Source organism: Epinephelus moara, chromosome 2 (assembly GCF_006386435.1).
Source record: "Epinephelus moara isolate mb chromosome 2, YSFRI_EMoa_1.0, whole genome shotgun sequence".
Taxonomy (NCBI): Eukaryota; Metazoa; Chordata; class Actinopteri; order Perciformes; family Serranidae; genus Epinephelus; species Epinephelus moara.
The window spans coordinates 19,058,771-19,078,417 of NC_065507.1; the positions used below are offsets into that span (position 1 = coordinate 19,058,771).

Below are 19,647 nucleotides of genomic sequence, written 5' to 3' on the forward strand. Positions count from 1 at the left end.
TGTTGTCATATTAAACTGTAGTTCACAGTTTAATGCTTCCCCTGTTCTACTAAACAGAAACTCTCAGTTCTGCTGTGTTTAGCTCAGTTAGCTGTAGCTCGGCTAGCTTTTTTAGCCAAACATACCACAGTAACTGGCTGTCAGCAGCTGCTAACAGCTAACTAGCTCTCCTTCCAGTGAGAAAAGCATGAAGATGTGCTGTGTTGTGGTTGCTTGGTTCAGTTTGTCATTTGCTAAGCAATAGTTATACATACATAAGAAAATCCCTTCCTTCCTGAAGTCATCCCCAGGGAAAATCTCTGTTCATCCCAGAAACACTTTCTATCGCCCCAGCACGACGGGATGGTGTAAGTCTGGAGCCCTGGCTAGCTAGCAACTAGTACTATTCTCTGTTTTCAGGCCTAAATGAATCAAGATGTTGGTGAAACTGTAATGTTGTGTTGGAAAAGGCTTGCAGTATGCTTTTTTAACAATTTATTTAACCTTTATTTAGAGACGTATTCTCATTGAGACACACAATCTCATTCTCAAGAAACCTGACTAAATTTATTGGCCGTAGGGGGCCACCTACACCTGATATTTAATGGACACAGAGTAACTCTGTGGCCACGGGCCATTGACCATGGTTAATGTCAAACCCTGATAGGACATAATTGTTAGTGGCATCCCTCATATTGTGCTTTCAAACAGCGAGCAGTCACCTCCTCCATTGTTTTCAGTGTTAACACAGCAGCAGCCATGTGGCCATGGTCTTACTCTGATATCGCTCAACTGTACTTTTGGCCATACCAAAAGCACAAACATGAGTTAATGTTAATCCAGTGACCACTGAAACGGAATGGCCCAGTCACCACCAGGTACAGCGTAATCTGTTATGAGCTACATGAGATGATGTATTACACAGCACACTTCAAACAGCTTAACACATTAAGATGTTTTAGTTACTAAAACTGGTCACGTCTCTGTCATTAACACAGATTGTAGTGAAATTAGGGAAAGTGTGGAGGTTCGGTTAGTAAGTGTTCATCTTTAACATAATGTGAAAGAGAATGATCATGGAGCAGGAATTGGGAGGAAGTGATGTCACTGGCAGACATGCTGGATGGCTGACTCACTGCTCTTCTCAGAAGGATGAGGTCATGCATCTCTCCTTCGTCTCACCCATGTCTCACTTTGTGTCACAGGCTGCAATTTCCCTCTCACTCCATTATCGGTTTATTGTACGTCAGAGAGCAGCTCTGTAGCAGAGGCCTGACTGACCGCAACACAACTCATGTGAGACTCACATAGGCTTCACTGAATGAAACATTTCTTGCACTTTTGAAAAGACATTGCAGTTGTAGTTTTTGAGTAGTTGGTGAGCGATTGAAGCTGTTTTCAGCCTTTTGATCTCATTGAAACAGACCAAGTTAACGGCTGCAGATGGTCTGTCAGGCTCTCTATTGTTCTTTTTCCTTCATCTATCTGTCCTTTCTGTCCACGTACTCGCCCTGCCCTCTTTCTCACTATCTCCCCATCACGTTATGTAGCTGTGGGCCGCTAGTAACCATGGAAACCAGCTGGTTTGCTCTCCTTCTGTCGACATTGGTATACATCTTTTCCCCTGTTTCCATCTCAGACATTGGGGACTGGATATGAAAACTGCATGTTTGTGTGTGTTTTTGTTATTTTGCCACATGTAGGGTGTAGTGGGGGTCAGGGGAGCGGTGAGCACTGTGTGTTCATGTCTGCTTTCAGCACTGCAGCTCTTTGACAGAGACCCACTCTGACAATATTGTCCTCTGCTGCTTAGCTACGCTTTTGAGTGCTTAATGTTTGAAACAATATGCATTCAGAAACAAAAACAGGAGGTGCTGTGTATAAATATTAGACCCCATTTTATTCACTTTCTTTGCCGTGTGGCTGTGCTGTTTGTACAAATGGTATAGCATGTGCGCTATTGTTCTTGCACCATGCAGAAACACTTGAAATATACTAAATATGTTTCATGATTACCACCTCATGTCCTGAAGCTACTCAAATAAACTGATCCACCATGGAGTTTGCACACAACACCATGCAAAATAGAAAGTGAGGCAAAAATCTTACATCAGAGTGACTTTTTCCAATACCATATGTTTTCTTTCTGCAAATGAGATTAACTGTGGGAGGCCGACCTCTGAAGCTATCTGTTTCTTATAGATGTACTAGAATCAAAGGAGTCTAATGTGGAGTAGAATCATGTGCTAGTTGCTTGTATTCCCTATAGAGCTACATGTAACTCAGCAAATCCCTGCAAAGTGATTTAACTTCCCAACCTCATCGTGATACCCCATCCTCTGAATTAGACTCTATGGCTTGTTTGACATCTCGTCGTTGGGTTTGATTGAAGCAAACCTGCTCATACACACCCACACCACATCAAAGCTTCCTCTTTGCCTCGGCTTGTCTCACCTGCAGCCTCCCTCGCCTGCTTATACAGTACACTTTCTCAGACATGCGAGCACACCTCGGCCCTCCCCTCTTGTGTTTTCTAGACTTGCGGCAGGCGGGCTGTCAGAGGAGAAGATAACCTCCTGCTAACCTTGAGCTGTAATAAGGCCTGCTCCTGTTGTCATGGGGATTCAGGTGGGCAGAGGGAGACGGGGGTTTCAGTGCTCAACACTGACCGGGAGGGCACAGGGGGCACAGGCTGGGCTGACAGATTGTACCCCCCACCCCCTTCATATTGGCACCTCAAAGGCTTGCCTGCCTGACAGCTTGTCTGGCTTCTTCTGGCATTAGTGGTGGGGTTCGCTGTTCGTGAACGCAGGAGGGCTGGAATCAAGGAAATATTGTATAAATAGAGTAAAATAACATTTGTATCAGACATTCATGAATTCAGTGTCTTTTTACCTCATTTTTTAGTCTCTCTTAAGTTGTGCCAAGCCTGGCATGTAATACAAAAACAAGTGTACAACTAGTAGAGTATGTATTATGGCTGCTCTGTTTGAATGTAGGATAGTTAAGGTTATCACTTGATAACCATAACTTACTGACCACAGTGATATGGCTGTGGTCAGTATGTAAAATCAGGAGACAAAAAGAGGATGAGTCAAGATAGTCTCCTTTCTCCTCACTTTCAGTTTGGCTGTCCAGTCTATTGTCTGGCCTATCTTGGCATCTCTCTTCACATATTTGAAATAGTAGGAGAGAAACACACTCTCCTATCATCCCCACAGTCTTTTTGTCGGCTTTTTTAAAGGTGTGGTGTCTTTGAATATCTCCTTGTGTCTGTCTGCAAACTTGTGCATGAAAAGTAGATGAACTGGAGTAGAACAGTATCCAGAAGCTTTTCCATGATCTGTGTGTGTGTGTGTGTGTGTGTGTGTGTGTGTGGGATGGTGGGATGTTCACTGACTCTCATTTCCCCCATATCTACACCATGGGGAGTCATCCCTTCCCATTATTTGCCCACAGCAACAAGAGCTCATTATAAAAGCCAGACAGATGTGTTCTCGATTTGTGTCAAATGGGAGGAGAGGGGTGTGTGTTTGTGTGTGTGTGTGTGTATATGTCTGTTTGTATGAGAGAGCAGGAGACTGTCTGTGTGTATTGTTATAGATAGCTTTAGACTGCGTTTATGCATACCAAGCATTTTTATTATATAGCTAGAACCATGATAACACAATCTGAACGTGTTAAATTTACATCTTTGTCTCAAACGTTTCCTGAACACACTAATTTTCTGTCTTTGTTTTACAGTGTTGAATACAACTCCATTACTCACGCCGTTCCTGGTGGCACTTTAACAACTATCTTGTCTGCTAATCAGGAGAACTAATTACGGGTCCTCTTTGTCTGTTTCAGAAATCGAGCGATAGCCGATTATCTGCGTTCCAATGGATATGAAGAAGCATATTCCACTTTCAAGAAGGAGGCGGAATTAGATAATGTGAGTAGATTAAGGGTGGACACACACATCCGCACAGCCAATCAGACCAATTTACACAAACAATATGCCTTGATTTCCACTTTATTTCTCATTTTAGTCAACACGTTCACGAGTGTGACCGGGAACACCTGCACCCAATTATGGTGGTCTGTCTGATTAGGGGGTCTCTGCTACATGCTGCTGCTAATTCACCTTGAGAAAAGCTTTTATTACTCGTAAATAGTGCATTTACAATAGCACTGTGATGTATGTAGGTTTCTCATTATATTCTTAAATTATGTTATTTATGTATTGATTTTTAAAGGGACAAATATGTAGCATGAAACCATGGCACACACCACAGCATTTAGGCCTATAGCCGAAGGTAATTTGCAATGCCCGTCCCAATACAATCATATGTTTTAGTTTTAAGATGATATATAGCTGTGTTGTTGTACTGTACTGCATTATATTGAGAGCTGGACCCCCTCATGTATGTAAACAGGGAGAACAAATTATAGAAACACCTCAATATTTGTCTGATGAATTCTGCACGGTACATAATGAATTTGGGAAAACGCCTATAAATATCGATCCATCTTCATGATGTAGTCCAATAAGACACCATCTTGAATTATGACCTCAATAATTAACATAAAATTGACTCTTTACATTTCTGACAAAGTCAAAAAACAGAAAATTATAAACTTCGTAAAGGTAGAGGTCATGGCAAAGCTGTTATATTGAATGCAATAGATTGTACAGGTGTGCCTAATAAAGTGCCCACAGAGTGTATTGTACACAAAACACAGCACGTGACACTGTATCTGGACAATGGCTTTGTTTTTGTTTGTTCTTTTGTAGCTGTCCTTTTCTTTTGTCCCTTACTTCTGTAGTAAAACCATTTTGTAGCAGTGCACAACCCATACAGGAAACCAAATAAAGAAACAGTGTAGAACTTGCTAAGTAGTGAAAACAGTATTGTTGTTTTGGACTAAGTATGAGTTAAGGTGTGTTAACTTTGACTTTAGGGTGTTCACATTCACATCAGAAAGAAGGTGTAGAGATTGTAGCCCTTCAAGTAAATACTCCTAAGTCATATAAAATATTTGCCATTAATGCTTTGCAGTCAGGAGCTATCTGAAATCTGTGATGTGCAGACACTGGCAGACCTTGGTGAACCAAGTCTCCACCAAGTCTACTTTTTGCTTTTTGTGGGGGCTTTTAGCTTTTCATATGATCCTAAACGGCATCTAAAACACATGCTCAGTTGGATTGAGACTGGGCATTTTACTGTGTAGCCTTATAAAACTCCTTAAATTGCCTTTGTATGTTCATTATTATTGTCCTATTGTCTTTAAATGGGGGGAAACTATATAGAAAAATCACCCTTAAAGATAGAAGTCTGTATTTATACTAGGGATGCACCGAATATTCGGTAACCGAATATATTCGGCCGAATATTGCAAAAAAAACACACATTCGGTATTCGGTGGAATAAGTTAAAAGCAAGGCCGAATAATAGCGGCGTGTTTTGATAACGCAATCAAACAGTGTGCCGTGACGGGCCGAGTTAAATGTCGGCAGTGTGGCGATCCGCCCGTCATGGCGCTCGCATTTGCGACTAAAAATAGTTTTGAGTGAGCAAAATAGGCTTAAATCATTCAGCACGCTGTGCGAGCAGCCTACAGACTTCAACCAGCAGCAGAAACGAAAGGCGAATCCCATCGGTTGTGGGTTGAACGGGGGTCACAGACACAGACAGTAATGCATTCCTGTCAGTTACGGCGGCCATCGGCTTACCGGGCGACGGACAAGTCAGCTCCAATAATATCCTCTTCTTGGCGTCATGACTGCCCAAAAGTACCTGAACATCCGAGCCAGCCGAACACAGACCGTACGTGATGTGTCAGAGGAGAAACGAGCCGTTGACGGCCCACAAACCTCACCGCACTTTAGGGACTGTTCTTTACTTATGAAGGGACTTGTCAGTGGAGGAGGGTGGCTGGTTGATTCTTATTTTATTTATTTATTTTATTTTGATCCCCCCTATGTTCATCACTTATTGATGCTGTTTTTGAAGTATGAATAAGTCAATAAGTAATTTATTCCATTGAAATATCATTGATGTATTATAGAAAAGTGATTTATCTTTTTATAAATGACAAAAGGCACATCTGCCTCATTTTCGCTGTGGTATCGTGATACTACTCAGAACCATGATATTTTCATTGGTATCGTACAGTGGGTCCCAATTTTGGTACCGTGACAACACTAATCTGGAGGCAGTTCATCTGCAAATACTAATGAAAAACTAAACAACGGTATTCGGTACTCGGTATTCGGCCAAGCGCTTAATATTATTCGGCTTCGGCCACAAATTTTTATTTCGGTGCATCCCTAATTTATACCTCATATTTGTTGTTTAATGTCATAAAATTTAAAATGTGAATGAAAATGTGCACCACTGGAAAATCAAACCATAGAGGCAGGAATGTTAACTATTTCAACAAATTGTGCTCCTAAAATTTGATTCTGTGCCTCATGAGTTCCAGGCGCTACAGTGCTCATTGGAAAACTGTTAACTCGTACTCCTGTTTGTAACGTTACCACTGCCTCATCGACCCTTTTCATAAAGCGGCCCTGACATACCAAGCCAACAGTTGGCTCTTGGACAATTTGGGCCGTTGAAGAGCAACTTTTGCCCTTGTTTTTGTGGTGTGTCCTGGACCTATTGTACTAATTTTGGGCTTTTTTCCCGGCAGATTCAGTATGTAGAATGGTCATCGGAAACAGTGGAGACAGTTAGTGAATGAAATCACTCTAATTAGCAGTGGAATTTAGCGCACAAGAAGAGAAACAGAAGTGAGAAAGCAAGCAATTGGATAAGGTCAATAGGGCATGAGATCAAAACACACTTATATTATTTAAGATAATGTTTTTAGCCCTTAAGCTCTTCAGCAGAAATGGTTTGTAATTTTTTGTGCTATTGTTGGCTAGCGCTAGCTTGTGTTGTTATGTGCTAGTTAGCTAACTAGCTTCTTGAATCTGTCCTTTTGGTCTTCCGGTTTCCCCTTTTTTAAACTATAAATACAGTCTACTGCCGTCTGCTGGTACAGAGAGTTAGGTGCAGACTATATGTGCTTGTTTGCGGTTGGCTATAGTCTTTGTCTTGGTGTGTTCAGGTGCTACTTTTTTGCCGAGACACAGGCGACCTGAGGTGATGCTACAGTCAGTCTTGGGCGCTACTAGTTCTGTCATGTTGGTTTGATGTGTCTGGGCCTTTAAACTCTTTCCTCTGCCTCTCTGTAGCACATCTCCTTTCACCTTGTGTTCACGTGAAACCCTGCCACCTTCTCCTCTGTGTCTTTATTCGTTCTTCCAGACGTTTTCTCTGTGGCAGCCCTGTGGAAGCAGGCTGAATAATAGATGAATGGCACGGAGGGATAGGTGCACCCTGTTGGGTATAAGCGCTCACCCACACACACACACACACACACACACACACACATACACACACAACTTGCAGCACCGTGCCTAACAACCAAGTGACTTTTGGCACTGAGATCACATTATGAGGCATTTATTATGAAGGCTTTTTTTTAACATCTGTTAAATGTGGTTAGATTTTGTTAAGAGTGAATTGAACGTTCTTAACCTTGGACCTTTGTGGCTACTTTAGTCGCAGTGTAAGGTTAATGCTCTGTGAGCTGATGTGCATCAGCAGGTTTTCATAGTACAACTAGTAAATTAAAGGTCATGCTCTAGTTTCTTTATGCCTTGTAAAAGAAAATGTACATAACCTGCATTTATATACAAACACATGCATGGTTACTGTCCACTGTCAACAGACTGGCAGGCTGTATTGAAGTCTGGCACTTCTCATGTGTGTGTGTCCGTTGTTGTGTGTGTTGTGTTGGTGTAATGGCAGAGTGTCCAGGCAGATGGCAGATTGGATGGTGGCAGTCTTGTCCAGGCTGGGTTCCCTGCTCTCTCTCTATGTTTTTGTTCCTCCTCCATTTCTCTGCAGTGTCTCGGTTAGAGTCTTTGTCCTGTTATACACCTCATGATAGTCTGAGGAATCACCTCTCATCATTAAGACGTGTTAAATATAGGCATCGGTGGTGCCTGCAACTCTCCACACCTCTAGGTCTGCTTTTGTTTCCAGCCGAGGCTTGAGGAGCTAGCTGTGAAATTGGAGCGCAACGCTAATTTTCTCCCTCACTGACACTAGTGGCTGTCTGTCAGTGTGGGTTTTTGATGCTTTGATAGTTGGAAAAAGCCTGGAGGCATTTTTGTACACACAGTGGTATCAAAACTGTTGTATTGGGTGTTGTGATTTATTCAAGGGAGAGAAGAAAGTCCTGCTTTAATGATCATATTTCAAAATGTTTCATTGTTGTATCTTGAGCATTAAGAACTTAGTCTGAGATTGAGACCTTCATGAATATTAGCTAATTTGAGTTTTTGGTTTTATTTAGAGCCAAAACAATTAGTCAAAAGGAAAAAAGGAAGATATGAAGATTTGATGCTTTTGTCTGTCTTGTGTAAAGATAAATTAAATCTCATTGGATATTTGATTGTTGTTTGAACAGAGATAGTAAATTGAAGCCATCCAGTCCGTTCAGGATGTTCGTGTGCTCTTTCTGGGATTGTTGTGACCTTTAATACCCAATTTCACAACAGTTTTTTTTGTTTTTGTTTTTTTTTTAAATATTGCAGTGCATCTTGTGATGGTTTTAGGCCTTTTTTTGCAATTAAATTGAGGGGACCAGTAAAAATTGCAAAAATAGCACTTGATGAGTTTTGGTGCCTGTTATTATACGCATTCAGTGTTTTCCTCAGAAGTAGAGTCTATTTGTGGTGGTGGTGGGGTGGGTGGGATGATTGTACCTGTTGGCAGAAAGAATTGCATAGTGAAAGCAAGGCTTATCGGGACCCAATCTAATCGTTGATGGTTTCTGGATTCTATAGCCATTACACTGTGCAATCAACATTTATACATTATGATAAGTTAAAGCAATAAAAACTGTTCTATTTCCAAGTGAATTGATAAAGAAAATAATTATTGTTGCAGCCTCAGTTTTATTTTAGTGTGTATGCCGCGTCAGAGGAAAAATGCCACCACATTTTTTTGTTTCTTGGCACTAACAAACCACTTGTATGTGCCATGAAGTCCATTATGTAAAAGCTAGTGGCCAGCTCGTGGTATTAGCCCGCAGGTGGAATCAGGCTTGTGTCTGCCAGGACTGCCACAAGTTAACTTCCACCGCTGCCTCCAGTACTGGGTGTGTGGCTGTAAGCTGCCTAAGCCTTTCTTGTCTGCAGGAGATTAGCTTGTGTGAGAAGGATTAGGACTAGGATGTGTGTTTATGTGTGTGCACTATGTATGTTTGTGTGCGTGTGTTGTACAGTAGGTTGGCGGTGTCTGGCAGTCAGTGTTGGCCTGTGAGGGGTGTGTAAATAATTCCCCGTTCTTTCTTACTATAGCTAAAGACCTCAGCATGCCACCCCAGCTGGCCCCCCTCCCACAGGCCTCACCGATTATGCTGAGCCCACTACTTTGATTGGCTTTCTTTGCATGTTTGCCTGACATCCTTTTTTTCTGCCCCCCCACTTTTCTCCACAGAATGAAGAATTGGATAAGAAGTACGCCGGCCTTTTGGAAAAGAAATGGACCTCAGTCATCAGATTACAAAAGAAGGTTTGTGGGGCTTTTTTCTCCTCAAAGAATGCTTGTGAGGTTTGTAGTCTTATGAGGGTTCATGACATTACTGCTGTTAACTCACTGTTAACCTTGAAATTAAGTCAACCAAGGAATAGAAAACATTAATCCAACTGTTGATATATAATAATTAGTTTAAAACACAAATTTAATACCCTTAAAACCTATGTTTTATGTATTCCCTCCCTGATGTAATTATCCCAACATTATGTGCATATTTCTGCTTCTACACTGTTAACTCGTACCTGTACACTCCGGGCAGGTGATGGAGCTTGAATCCAAATTGAATGAAGCGAAGGAGGAGATCACCCTGGGTGGGCCTGTAAGTCAGAAGCGAGACCCCAAAGAGTGGATCCCACGTCCACCAGAGAGGTACGCGCTGAGCGGCCACCGCAGTCCAGTGACCCGCGTCATCTTCCACCCAGTCTTCAGTGTCATGGTGTCGGCTTCAGAGGACGCGACAATAAAGGTCAGTGCAGTGGGATGGTGGGAGTGGCGGTCTGACAATGGATTTGTTGCAGGGCTTGCCTTCAAATGGAGCTGCGGAACTAATATAGTTAATCTTTTATTTAATTTGAAATGGCGTATCAAGTGTTTTTCGGGATTTTGAAAACCTGTGTAGAGCTGGGAGTCTGCAGGTTTTCCAAGTAAAAGCTGCATCATGTGATTTCACTGATTAGTTTATTGTCTTTTGGCTGAAGATGTGCAGATCAGCAAAAACGGTGCTGAAGTATCTAATGATCACGGTCAATTGTAATTAAACCCATCCTGAGGTTTTTAGGATTTTATCCACTGTGGACATATGATTGATCAAATGGCACATTACAGTTAACCGAGCGGGTTTGACATGACTTATTTTTGCTTCAGGCTTATTTTACAATTCAGCAAAATATTACCAGCTGTTTTGTTTTCCTAATTTTAACTGGCGAGAATAATGATGTTGATGGTAAGTCTCTGAAATATCTGGTTGACTGGTGGTGTGAGTACCCTGGTCATGGAGGCATAAAGAAGTTGTCAAAACAGTCAGCAGGCAATTTGACCTCAGTGTTTTTCACTGGGTTTCTCTTCATGTGCTCGATAAACTGGCAAGTGAATATTTTCCTTGTAAGTCTAGTTTTACACTCGGAGCATAAACAAACCACTGTCTCCTTCTCCTTTGTCTCTCAGCATCTTAATTCAACATGTGCTGCCATTTCTCTCAGGGAATGTAAACACAACTCAGCTGTTTTGAATATCTGGTCGCTATAGTAGCAGCTGATCTATAAATACAAATCTGTCAAGGTGGCGACAAGTTGTCAGACCGTAAGCAACACTTGGACATAGCACCGAAAAAACCCTGCAAATATAGGCAGGCAAAACACCAAGCGGACAAAGCTTGTTGCAGCATGAGAGCAAATTTGGGGTTGGCTGTCAGTAACCAGTAACCAGTTCCTGCATAGTATACCTTTTTAAAGAAGGAAACATTTTTATTAGTTAGTGCATGACTTCTTCCAGCCACACATACACATCCAACACCGAAAGCACAGCTGTGTCTCTGCACGGGTAATATTTGAGTATGCTAATGTTTTCATTGGAGATGTTTGGACTAAAGCAGGCGTTGATGTTTATTAGAAATGTTCAAACATAATATTTCGTGTATAGTCTGATTTTCAAAGACAGAAAGACTTCATAAAGATTTATCTGTTGTTTGATTTCGGAGCTTCCTCTGTTTGCCTTTGAATGTTGGCCAACTAGAAATGAAGACATGCTGGGTGTAGTTCAAGGTGATTATAAACACATCATCACACAGGCTGCAGTGTCCTTTTTGTTTGTTTGTTTTCACACCTCCTCCCCACATTACAATAACAGGATTCAGGTTTAAAATCCACAGTGGTCTTTTTTAATTTAGCGCTAGCTTGGTGGCAGCTCTGCCACACAGGCTTTTGCTGCTCCCCTCTCCTCCTCCTTCCATCTATTATGCTGCGCTTTTAAGCATCACCTCCACTGCTCTGACTCCCCTTCCTAGACACGCCCTGATTACACAAGTGTCTGTTTCTCTCTCTGTTGTCTGTGTATCCCTAGATTCCATATATAAACTCCATAGTCTGTCTCTGGGCTATTTTTGCAGCAGCAGCTCTTTCTTGCCTCACTGCACAATGCCAATACTCTGTTGAGCTGTTTGTTCTGTATATTTTATTCATGAGACAATGAGAGACACATGTACATATCCTCAGCTACACCCACACGGCAGGGATCCCTCTCTCCGTTTTGGCGTCTTCCTCCTTTTCCAACTCCACCCCTCCCTCCGACTGCAACCCTGCCTCCCAGCATCCTGCCTCCTTTATCTTCCACTTAAAGCATCAGCTGTCTCACTATGACTACCCGCCATCAGAGGAGTCAGGCCTGGGCCCAAATCTAAAAATTCAGTCTTGCTTTCTTGCACTTCTTCTCCCGGCTGCCTCCTCTCTCTGTGGCCCGGCCTCACTCCCTGTGTCCTACTTTTCTCGTCCTGAACAGCTCTGTTAAATTTTTAACCGGGGAGTAGACCTCGTGCTCTTTACACTGGCTGAGAGGCTCCTCGGCTTTCCTCCTCATGCCACTGAGGCCATTTTGTTTCATTTTATGTATTCGGCCTGACATTGTGCTCAAGTTAGCCTTTTCTTGTGAGTTTTTTTGTTATGTTTTGCCCAAACCAATCAGCAGTGAGTGACGTCTTGATCCGGCCAATGTAATTTTCAGACAATGCAAAGTAGCGGTTGCTAGGAGCAGTGTTGAGGTGAAGCATTTAATCGATTATACGACAAGTTATTCAACAATAAATAAACCTATTTAACTATTTCCAGGTTCTGACTTGTGAGCATTTGCTTTGTTGTATGTGATGATTAAATATCTTGGAGTTTTGGGCTGTTAGTTGGACAAAACAAGTTATTTGAAGATACCCCCTTGGGTTTTAGGAAATTGTTATTTTATTTGTGTGTTTAATTAATTAATCTCAAGTAATTGTCATTATCTATAATGAAAATAATCAATAGTTTCAGCCTCAGAGCAGTGTAAGCGGTAGTTTGACATTCTGGAAAATACATGTGTTGGCTTTCTTGCCAAGAGTTTAATGAGAAGATTGATATCACATATCTGTACGGCAAATATGTAGCTGGAGCCAGCAGCTAGTTAGCTTAGCTTAGCATAAATACTGGAAACAAGGGAAAACAGCTAGCAAAGGTTGCAAAATCCACCTCCCAGCCCTTCTAAAGCTCACTTATTTATATCTATCTAGTGTGTTTAATCTGTAAGTATTAGTGTAAGTAAAAGTAATAATTTCGGGTTGTATGACTGTTTCAAGAAGGACATTAAGTTAATATTTCTGTCAGTCGACTTACAGCAACCTGTACAGTTGGGCTATCTCATCCAGGCTTGTCACCATTTTTTAATGAGTTTTGCGATGCGGGCAACGAGTCAGGTCTGAAACAAGGCTACGGACTGCCTGTCTTTTCCCATATTCAGTGAATCCTCCCGCTGTTTCTCCTCTCATCAGTGTGTAGGCTGTTAGTATCACATGGTTTTGTTTTCTACAGTTGAGCCATTCTCCTTCCCCCCTGTCTTATATTACTCATTACACTGTTTGTGTTATCCTTCACTCTTTTAGTTTTGCCATTTTCTGGTCCCCATCCTCCCCCTCTTTTACCTTGTCCTCTCTCCTCTGCTAACATGGCAGATCTTTGCATGGCAAGATGTTACCTTGAATTCAGCTCCAACCTTTCACTGTATGTAAATCAGCAGGTCCTGGGCGCAGCACTGTGCTCACTCATGTCATGTCGACCAGAGGCTGGGTTAATACTTCAAAAATGGCATACAAAGAAGGTGTTATTGTTGGAAGTTGAGTGACAAAGATTCAGGCATTTCCTTTGAAAGAATATAAGCTATGAAATGGGGCAAGTTTTCTGCTTTAAAAATGCCCTGGAGGAGTGCCAGTAGGAGCCGTTGGTGAGCCAGCATTGAGTTACAGGTAGTTAATGGATTATGTGTGCTTTGTCGTGGCTGCTAAATACCGTTTTATGTGTGTAAACCTGGTGTACCTCCAAACACTTTGAGTGCATTGATCTTCCCCAGGATAAACCCCCCCTTTGCACTTTGTACCTCACGGCCATCTGCACTGTCTGTAGCTTCCACTGGGGGGGAGGCAGAGGGACGAGGGAGGAGGGCGGGGTGGGGGGTGGGGTCTCCTGTCACCGTCTGCCCAAAATCCCCCACCCCAAGAGAGGAACCAAGGAGGGTTTATCCCTTCCGTGACAAACCGTCTGTCTGCTTGATATCCAGAGACATAACAGCTTTCTCAGGCTAGAAAATGAGGCTTACTACTGTTCACTCCATATTCTGATATTCTGTCTGTTCTCCAACTGGCAGCGCCGTATTCAGCACAATAAACTGTCTTTGTTTTTATCAGGCCTAACTGTAACCCTAATCAGCATCCTGGCGCATGCATCCCTGCCGTTAGCAACGGCAGTGCGTCACAGATTCAGTGACTGAATGTACAAAGACTGTGGTGCCTGCAAACTGAGGCCCGTGTGAGCTCTCAAGGCAACTAATAATTTTTAATCAGTCTACCATCAGCATATTTAATTGTTTGCACCGTTATGTGACTTCTGCGGACAGCTTGGTTCTCTCTTCTCAGTTTGTTTTGGCTGTTCAGCAGTGAAATGAGATGACACGGGGCCACAGATGACGTGACATTTGGGGGATTTGCTGGGGTTTGGAGAGGGATTCAGTATGAAATACACAGCACATGTGTTTCTCAGTAATATACAGACTAGTATGTTAGCTGTGACTGTTTTCTCTTAGATGGAAGTTTCTCTAAAAGTAATGTGTTAATATGTTCTATCTAGGTGTGGGACTACGAGACAGGGGACTTTGAACGCACACTGAAGGGCCACACAGATTCAGTGCAGGACATCTCTTTTGACCAGACCGGCAAACTGCTCGCATCTTGCTCTGCAGACATGACTATCAAGCTGTGGGATTTCCAAGGCTTTGAGTGCATCAGGACCATGCACGGTAAGAAGATTTAACAGTTTCTTTTTTTTAAAAAAAAACAAACAAAAAAAAACCACTTTTTTGACAAGAAAGACCTGAAAGATGAGCTCTGGCAAGAAGTTGCAGCTGTGCATCACAGCTTCTACTGTTTGTGTTACCTATGTGAACATGCTCTGTTATGGTTTCCGCATCATTGCATCATAAATGTGGCTTGTGACTGTACGTGGGGCTCAGGTGGTGTAGATGCCGTTTGTTATCTCATTTGATGCTGCTGATGAGCCTCAATCTGCTCCAATTCACAGCACCCGACGCTGACATCCACAACCAGCTCTGACAAATGGACAGTTTTAGTCATGTGGTCTCTTTTAGTTCCCCCCACCACAGTATACTAGTACAGGCACTTGGATTCAGCTCTTCTTGTAATGTATCGTTAAAATTGTAAAGAATAGGTTCAAGTGTTTTTAATAAGCGGATCTACATTCTCTTTTTGTCTTATATGAGAATCTGCGACGCCACTGGCCATGTCTTCACTGTCTTCTCCTTATGCATACATCCCCCACTTTCACACTCTAATTGCCAAGTAAATGATGGCAGCAGTCTACATGTGCCCTCAGGCCCTGCTGATTTTGAGAATATTTTTTTCCTTGTTGAAATTGTAAGAAGGCCCCCCCACCAACCAGTCGGCAGCAGCCCAAACAATATGAAGCATTTTGTTCTCCTCATCACAAGTCTGCTCGAAGTGCCCATTAATGTCTGACTGTGAATCAGACATGAATGAATATCATTGAAATAAATAAGCCTACTTAGCAAACAGACGAGAAGCACTCTGGCATCCTTAAATTTATGCTGGAGTTGTAAATCCTGCATCTTGTGCAAGTGAGCAACAGATTCTGCTGGTTGCCAACCTTTTTTTTTTCTTGTAAAGGAGGGTGTGAGCTCCTGGCACACGTCCTCAAACAGATGAGCTGCGTTCACACCGTGCAGAAAAAAATCAGTGTGCGTAGATCGCTGTCTAAAACCTTCTATTAAATTAAGCCTGCTTTCCACTTTTGTTTCATTTCCCCTCCATCTTTTTTTGTATCCCCATCTCCATTCACTTTTAATTCATCAACTCAACTGTTCCTCCTTTTTTTTCATCCACTCCTTTTTTTTGTACATATTGAAAAAAACACGAGGCCAACTGGTGAAGTAGATTAGTGCCGATTTGGACAGCAGTTTAATTATCCTCTTCAGCACCAGATAGCACTTTTCTGTGTAGCTGCCACCTATTATTATAGCCTGATGGCATGTGTATGTGTATGTGCACGGACGGACGGACACACACACACACACACACACACACACACACACACACACACACACACACACACATACAGTTAAGCTGGCCTTTTAGAGTACACTTACTGTTGTCTTCATCTGTTTAGCAGCTTAAATATGGCCCAGCGTCTAGGTAATTAGGCATCTCTTATTCTCCGTGGAACAAAGTAAGCCCCAGCAAATTGGCTGCCTCGCTTGTCATTTAATTGGCTAATTACGACCAAACCCATCGTTTTTTTGGGCGCTGTTGGTGGCTGGAGACGTGTAAAAATAAAAAATCAACTCTGAATGTTGCGTATGATTCTTATGTTTAAAGTAAAGAAGGAAAGATGTGTGCTGCTGTCTAAAATGATAAGATTAACTTTCAGATGTTGGGTTGTGTTGCTCAGAAAGCTTTCTGGCTCTTACTGAGATCTTGTTTTTGTCTTTTCTGTTTTCCAGGACATGACCACAATGTTTCGTCTGTAGCCATCATGCCCAATGGAGATCACATCGTTTCTGCCTCAAGGGACAAAACCATAAAAATGTGGGAGGTGGCAACTGGGTACGTACCCTGAACAGAGCATCCCTAAAACCACTGTTGTTGTTTTTTTCAGCATGATATTTGATGACTCCTTTCTGTTTTCTGTGCATTAGCTACTGTGTGAAGACCTTCACAGGCCACAGGGAGTGGGTCCGTATGGTGAGGCCCAACCAGGACGGCACACTGATTGCCAGCTGCTCCAATGACCAAACCGTGCGTGTGTGGGTGGTGGCCTCCAAAGAGTGCAAGGCTGAGCTGCGGGAGCACGAACATGTGGTGGAGTGCATCTCCTGGGCACCAGAGAGCGCCTACCCCACCATCCAAGAGGCCACAGGCTCTGAGGTAAAGGACCGCTCAGACCTCGTCATGTTTCCCTGATCTGGGACTACAAGAACAAAAATTGTATTCTAGATCAGTCATACTTATAAACTAGAAGCAAGCGTGGGTTACCCAGTGTGATGAATCATTAAAGCACAGTGGTACAGTCAGTAGACCTGTAGCAGATCATTTAAAGTGTGCCAACTGGCCGTTCACTCGTAAAAAGTTGGTGAACTAAAAACATGTTATCCAGACTCTGGCCCACATGACACAATAACAGACTGAGCAATTGGACAATCATTATTATACAACCGTAACACACAAAGCATGGCGGTGGTTCTTGTGTAAAAACAGACCTTAATTTTGTGTCATCACATGATGCAGAGCGTGTTCCCTCTCCACATGTGTAGCCATATCAGTTGGGTCTCATACATCACTGCTCAGACTGACAGCCACGTGAACGGGCCAGCTTGAAATGAGGAGTGTGTGCTCGCATACACTGGCTGAATATCAGCATGGCCTAGAGTCAGCCCAGACTCCCTCCTCATGCCTTGTGATCTCAAGTGTGTCCAATCGTAGCCTTGTCAGATTAAAACAATATTTGCCCTTGCAGCAGTTGTCCCAGTCTAACCTGTGTGCAGAGGAAAACACTTTTGGTGTTGTCTTGTTTCGTTACTGAAGTGAAACATGCACAAAACGACCCCAGGTGTTTAATGAGGCATGTTTTGCAGCTCTGTATGTTATGGAACAGTGATTGCCTAATGTTTTGTTTTTCTTATTTAAAGCTTCAGCTTTATTAACACCATGGTAACATGACAAGAAAATCATTTGTAGTATATGGTTGATTCGTGTTAGATTTGCACCATGATTGCCTGCATTTTACTTGTTCCCTTTCTGTATCTATCCAGACCAAGAAGAGTGGTAAGCCAGGCCCATTCCTGCTGTCTGGCTCCAGAGACAAAACCATCAAGATGTGGGATGTTAGCATTGGCATGTGCCTTATGACACTGGTGAGGACTGTGTATATTTATATTTGGCTAAAATGTCTAGAGTGAGAACATTTTGCTTAATGAATGAGATGAATTGGTTTGCAGCTGTTTTTTAAGCAGTGTGTTTGTCTCACAGGTCGGCCATGACAACTGGGTGCGTGGCATCCTCTTCCACCCCGGAGGCAAGTTTATTGTGACCTGTGCAGATGATAAGACCTTAAGGATCTGGGACTACAAGAACAAGCGCTGCATGAAAACCCTGTGTGCCCACGAACACTTTGTTACCTCTCTGGGTAAGCAGCCCCTCACCCCTCCATCCTTGTTAGTGTTTGACCGGTTGGTCTCCTGAGGTGCAGCAGGAACCTCTTTATTCCACACTCATCGGACAGTGGAGCTGGTTCACAAATATCTGCTTTAGCCAAAGGTTGAATAATTGTAAAGAAGCTCAGTGTCTCCACCGGCAGAGTGTTGAGTGTCCTGAGGGTTGCTGGCAGCTGGGGTTTAAGAGGTAGACAAGCGCTCCAGGATTTTCCCGCCTCCCCCTCCTCGTATCTGCAGATTTTCAGCAGATCAAGGCTCGGTAACTCTCTTGAGGAGCTCTTCAGCCAACTTTTCCTTGGCAAGCCGTTTGAAACCCGCTCTGCTTAAATCCTACTTCAACCAAGAGGATATCGCTGTGAGCTATTGATGTGATGAATTCTGGAGCGATGTGAAAAAGACAAAGCACCTTTGTTTGAACTCATCGGGGGAAAATGTATTATTTTCCCCATTTTCTAAAAAGCATTGTCCTGTCTATACGAACAGCACAATACCAACTGCTTTTCCCTAACGGTGTTTGCATTCTACCTATAAAATAGCCTGATAATCAGACTGAACGGCTGTTTCACGAGCGATTATATTAATGCTGCTGACGTCATTTTGAAGGGCTCGAACCAGGACTGCTAAAAATAATCAGCGTCTTGACCCACCAGACAACCCCAATACGTTGACTTGCAACTGTACAGCCGCAGCGATCTCATCCACACTTCTTAAAATTTTTTGTGGCATTTTTTCTGTTATTATTTTAATGACATGCAGCTATTTTTCTAGCTCGCTTTCCCTGTTCCTCATGCCTACAAAGCTCCGATTGGTCAGTTATTCTCAGACCTGCAGAAATAACAGTCAGTGACTACCATTTGAATGTCTGTAAGAATCTCTGATGTGGGTAATGATTCAGAGGTCAGGAACCAGGATACTTTTCAGATGATAAATTCTACGTTTACACATATGTCTATACAAGTATAGTATTGGCTGCCCATACGTACTTTGACTCAAATGAACAGCAGCAGAGGGTCATAGATTCCGTTTATTTCAAATCCTCAGACCTGTCACAAGGAATAGCTTAGTTGAGACGCTGTGGTTGCTTCTTATTGCTATGATAATGAGTATCCGCGGCACTAAACCTGTCGGGACAGTACTTGATCTGGATGAAGGAAAGGCTGTAGCATGTGGGGAGAGATGACGGACCCGCCTGTCTGTGTGGGTTCAGTAATAATTTCTCCTCCGTTGTTGTGCGAAGTGATTGTTGGTTTTTGTGGTATTTGTCCCAGCCCTCCACCTCTGTGATTAGACGGCTAGGTAAGAAATGACGTGACGAGCGGCTGCAGCATTTTATCCAAAGCTGAATATTTGTCAACTCTCAGGGGCCAGAAAAAAGGCAAACGTGCAGCGCTCAGTGTAGAATAGACACTCAGCGACTTGTCACGCTGCTGGTATTTACCTTGTGGTTGCTTCCCATCTCCTGTGGATGAATTGTCTATAGTGTGGTATTGCAATACACCAGTTATTGTGACAGCTCTAATCTGAGCTACGTTCAGAGACCTCTTGTGTTATTGTG

At 42.7% G+C, this 19,647-nt stretch overlaps 1 protein-coding gene across 1 annotated transcript in view; it reads left to right on the top strand.

The window, feature by feature from the left end:
• The window catches only part of LOC126401381 (lissencephaly-1 homolog), a 37,718-nt gene that overhangs the window by 14,219 nt on the left and 3,852 nt on the right, over window positions 1–19,647 (top strand). The window contains exons 3-10 of the mRNA XM_050062606.1: window positions 3,829–3,913; window positions 9,522–9,596; window positions 9,880–10,086; window positions 14,477–14,645; window positions 16,383–16,485; window positions 16,578–16,806; window positions 17,691–17,792; window positions 17,908–18,064. Of these exons, the coding sequence (XP_049918563.1) occupies window positions 3,829–3,913; window positions 9,522–9,596; window positions 9,880–10,086; window positions 14,477–14,645; window positions 16,383–16,485; window positions 16,578–16,806; window positions 17,691–17,792; window positions 17,908–18,064 (1,127 nt within the window). The remainder of the gene's footprint in view (window positions 1–3,828; window positions 3,914–9,521; window positions 9,597–9,879; window positions 10,087–14,476; window positions 14,646–16,382; window positions 16,486–16,577; window positions 16,807–17,690; window positions 17,793–17,907; window positions 18,065–19,647) is intronic.